Here is a 4460-nt window from a genome sequence, read left to right as displayed (position 1 = left end):
AAAAAAAACAAATAATTGTTTAAAAAAATACATTGTAAATAATTACATACTTTTTCTTAAAAACAATTATTTTTTTTATACTAATTGATTTGTCTCATTATTCTGTACATCAAAATATTACGGTAAGATTATCGAGAACTAAAGATTTTACGAGATATTTTATTTTTTATATAAAAATATGTCAGATTAAGATATCAAATAATTCAAAAAGTACTTAATGAACAAATACTTTATTGTAGTGTTTTGAAAAGCTCTCGAGATAAGCTACAAGAATATGCAATAAAACGTGGGGGGTTTCATTTAAGAAAACATCGATCACATTGACCTCACCTTGAAAAGGTCACTCAAGGTCAAGTCCATATTTTTATCATGTGGCCTCTTCGAAATCATGCATCTTTTGTCTGAAAAATTTTTTCCAATCTCTTTTACTTTAAGAAATATTCAGCTGCATCACTTAAAATGATACACCTTGTATATCTTATGTCTTTATTATCGAGCTGTAAATTACAAGAGTCATTTACTATTAAACGGAATCTCGCGAACCCGAAAATTTTAATTTTATGAAACTTTACACACATGTCGAGGGAGTAAATATATAAATTAAGAAATTTTCAGTTGCCGTCCAAAAGCGATTTTGAAGAGTGAAATCACCCCTTATGTGTCTAACGGCTTTTCGCTTTTCTCGATATATTTCGGAAACTATTCAAGATATTAAAAAATGTTTTATACAAAAGTTTCATGGTAAAAATAACTCTATTTAACCACATTAATAAGAATTCGAAAAAATAATTTAAAACAAAAATTTTTTCAGAAATCTTTTTAAAAACTAGTTTTTTCAAATGTTTATTAATGTTGTTAAATAGAGCTGTTTTTACCCTAAAACTTTTGTATAAAACATTTTTTAATATCTCGAATAGTTTTTTAGATATACCGAAAAAAGTAAAAAGCCGCTTTATATATGAGGGGTGCTTTCACCCCTTAGAACCGTTTTTGGGCAGCAACTGAAAATTTCTAAATTCATCTATTGACCCCCCTACATGTCTGTAAAGTTTCATCAAAATCAGAATTTTCGGTTTCGCGAGGTTCCCTTGTAAGCCATAATCAATAAGAAGAAAATTGATAATTATCGATATTTATTGATATTTATCATTTGAGCCTCTTTTAACTTTTTAATTTTATTATTTATTTTAAGCCATAATCGTCAAATACATCCATGATATTGCGTGTGCTCTTTCAAGCTAGTTTCGCTTCAAAGTGTAAGATTCTTCGTCCTAATTAATCCTTCAAAGTGAAAATAGTGTCAAACAAAATGCACCTTTTATTGCATTTTATACAACTATACTTTTAAAAGAAATTTCAGAATTAACCAAGTATTATTAATATTGTTATGAAAAAAGTTCTATTATTTACAGAAGCTTGATCTGTAATAATTTTATTAATGAAATCAATTGTATAACAGTGATAGAATTAATCAACTTGCGAAGCATCGCGCCGTTATTACGTATAAATGTACGTATAAATGTGCCTTTGGGTATTGGCCGATTTTTTAAAATTAATTTCTTAATAGTTATTACAAAAATCGTAAAATGGTAAAGGACTTCTTCTTCTCGGTTTCGCCTATTCTACCTGCATATGATGATACGGTTATTATCGGACACCCTGTATATATATAGGTGTGTGTGTGTGTGTGTGTGTGTGTATGTGATTATCGCATTTCAATAATGTATCTCAAATGAGCTTATGTTAATAACGCACTCTGCATTAGCCTAAAATTCGATAAATAATCAACAAACTAAGATAAAAATATTACTTTTGTGAATAAAAAGTTGTTTAAGTGATAAACTTACAAGTTTGCGGCAGAATTGATAAGCGTACGTTTACATAAAAAATTAAGTCCCTTCTAGAAGTAATATTAGTCGTTCCGTAAAATTCGGATAAAAAAGCAAGTGCACATCAAAACTGTGTCCAGAAAATATTGTTATTTGCGATCATAAATATGCGATTTTTTTGGTTTTATTCTATCATGCCGCTATCTGCATCAGCAATTGTACTGATATTTTTGATAAGCATTAATGCTCAGTTTTGTAAAGGTAAACCCTTTAAGTTTTAAACTAAGTTTATATTTAAAACTATATTTGCAAAAAATAAAAACTCTTGTTTACTTTTCTAATAAAGAAAAAATATATTATATTTGTCATTATATATGATATTGTTTGAAATTTATAAAATTTTTTATGTTTGTAAATTAAGACGTTATATTTCATATTATTTTGAACTAAAAGTTATCATTTCTTCACATAAATTGATTTTTTTCGCATTATTCTACATATGTATAGAAGTAGTAAGGAAAAATGTCATAAAAAATTATTTACTACACAATCAATTTATTTTAACAATTTTTTTATGTAGAATAAGCAGTAAAATCTATTAATAATTTGATTTTTGCAAAAATACAGTTAAACTTCTCTTTTGATAAAGTCATAATTCGTTATACATAAATCGATTCTCGTCAAATTATGTAATGTTAGAGATTATATCGAAAGGGAGAAGTTCATTTGGATACAGTGCGATTGGACACAATCACTTATCGACTAATGCCTAGGGCAACCAGCAAAATTGGCCAATGAAAGGTCCTCATTTTCAATTGGCCAATAAGCATTGTGTCCAATTGGTATACACTTATATTGAAACAGTCTTTTCAAAAATATGAAAAATTCATTTCCTTAAATAAATTAACTTAATGTGAACTTATAAAACTTGTAAAATAATGTAACATTTTATTTAAAAAATATATTATTATATTAAATAGCATCCTTTTTCTGGAATCAGTCAACTATTTCAACACATCAGAACTCCATGCATTTTTCAACCCCAGAAGAATGTGCACGTGAATGCAAAGATAATGAATCATCAAAATATTGTTATTATCAGTTTGTCCTTGAATATTATACATCAAATAATCGGTAAGTATATGTATATATGTTTGTTGTATGTATCTATGCATTTATGTATATAATTTAATTTTATATACAAATAAATAATTCAGAGAAAAGATCTGGTCATATTTAATAAATTTTTTAAGCAAAAAAGTACAAATTAAACATAATTTAATTTGATTTTTCATTTAATTTACTTATAAAAGTATTTTTTATTCATTGTATTTTCCATTTATTATGTGTGAAAATACATGTGCATAAAATATAACGTTTTAAGTAATTTAAAAATACATAAAATTAATTAATTTTTATAAATGAACTATATTTGTAGTTTCTACATATTTAAAAAGTATAATACAATATTAATTTTATTGACACAAAAAATAAATAAAAAACAGACATTGCTATTTTCTGTCTGTCAGTCAATGATTAGGGAAAACCAATGAAAAAAACAGTAACTTCCGAGTTTTGCCTATGAACGTAAAAAATAATATAAAAATAAATCTACTTAATTTGTATGCTATAGGTATATACATTTCTTAGCTTTAAAGTAATACTTATAATAACTAAAAACTTACTTAAAAAAAAGATTAAAAAAGGCGCCAAGTACATGGGCCAGTTGTGAAAAGTGTATATTACTGTAAAAAAATTTGGTAAACCTTGATATTAGCGCCGACCTCATCGATTTCAATGACCTTGACATATGTTGTCAAGGACATGGCTCTGAGTAACTTGCAAAAAATTTTAGCCGTCGCTCGTCTATCGAAGGTCACATCAATGGCACTATCTTATGTCCCCCTTCGAACCAAACAACTTTTGTCTAAAACGTTTTTCCGTATCTTCCATATTTTTCGAGATATTTGACTGGCTCTTTTAAAATGGACCACCCTGTATATACAGGGTGGTCCTCGTAACGGTCGCCACAATTTTTAAGGCATTTACAATAATCTGACATAAAAAAGTTATAAACAGAAATTTATCAGTTTCTAACCGGCAACAAATTGCAATAATAAAAATTGACCAAACATTTTTTTTTCCATAAAAAAGCAAGGTCACCTTCAATTTTTTAAATGGAACTGCCTACTTTTTATTGCATATTCTTATAGCTTATCTCGAGAGCTTTTCAAAACACTATAATAAAGTATTTTTTCATTAAGTATTTTTTGAGTTATTTTATATTTTAATCTGACATATTTTGATATAAAAATTGAAATATCTCGTAAAATATTTAGTTTTTGATAATCTTACCGTAATACTTTTATGTACAGAATAATGAGACAAATCAATTAGCATAAAAAAAATAATTGTTTTTAAGAAAAAGTATGTAATTATTTACAATGTATTTTTTTAAACAATTATTTGTTTTTTTCTTTACACTAATTGATTTGTCTCATTATTCTGTACATACAAGTATTACGGTAAGATTATCGAAAACTAAATATTTTACGAGATATTTCAATTTTTATATCAAAATATGTCAGATTAAAATATAAAATAACTCAAAAAGTACTTAATGAAAAAATA

General features: G+C 26.3%; 1 protein-coding gene across 1 annotated transcript in view; it reads left to right on the top strand.

The window, feature by feature from the left end:
* Nucleotides 1-1221: 1221 nt before the first annotated feature.
* Nucleotides 1222-4460, top strand: part of LOC115245696 (laccase-like) — a 222779-nt gene continuing 219540 nt past the window's right edge. The window contains exons 1-2 of the mRNA XM_029824122.1: nt 1222-2090; nt 2810-2963. Of these exons, the coding sequence (XP_029679982.1) occupies nt 1997-2090; nt 2810-2963 (248 nt within the window). The 5' untranslated portion in view covers nt 1222-1996. The remainder of the gene's footprint in view (nt 2091-2809; nt 2964-4460) is intronic.

Source organism: Formica exsecta, unplaced genomic scaffold, assembly GCF_003651465.1.
Source record: "Formica exsecta isolate Colony F162 unplaced genomic scaffold, ASM365146v1 scaffold127, whole genome shotgun sequence".
Classification (NCBI taxonomy): Eukaryota; Metazoa; Arthropoda; class Insecta; order Hymenoptera; family Formicidae; genus Formica; species Formica exsecta.
This window is presented reverse-complemented; position numbering and strand designations above follow the sequence as displayed.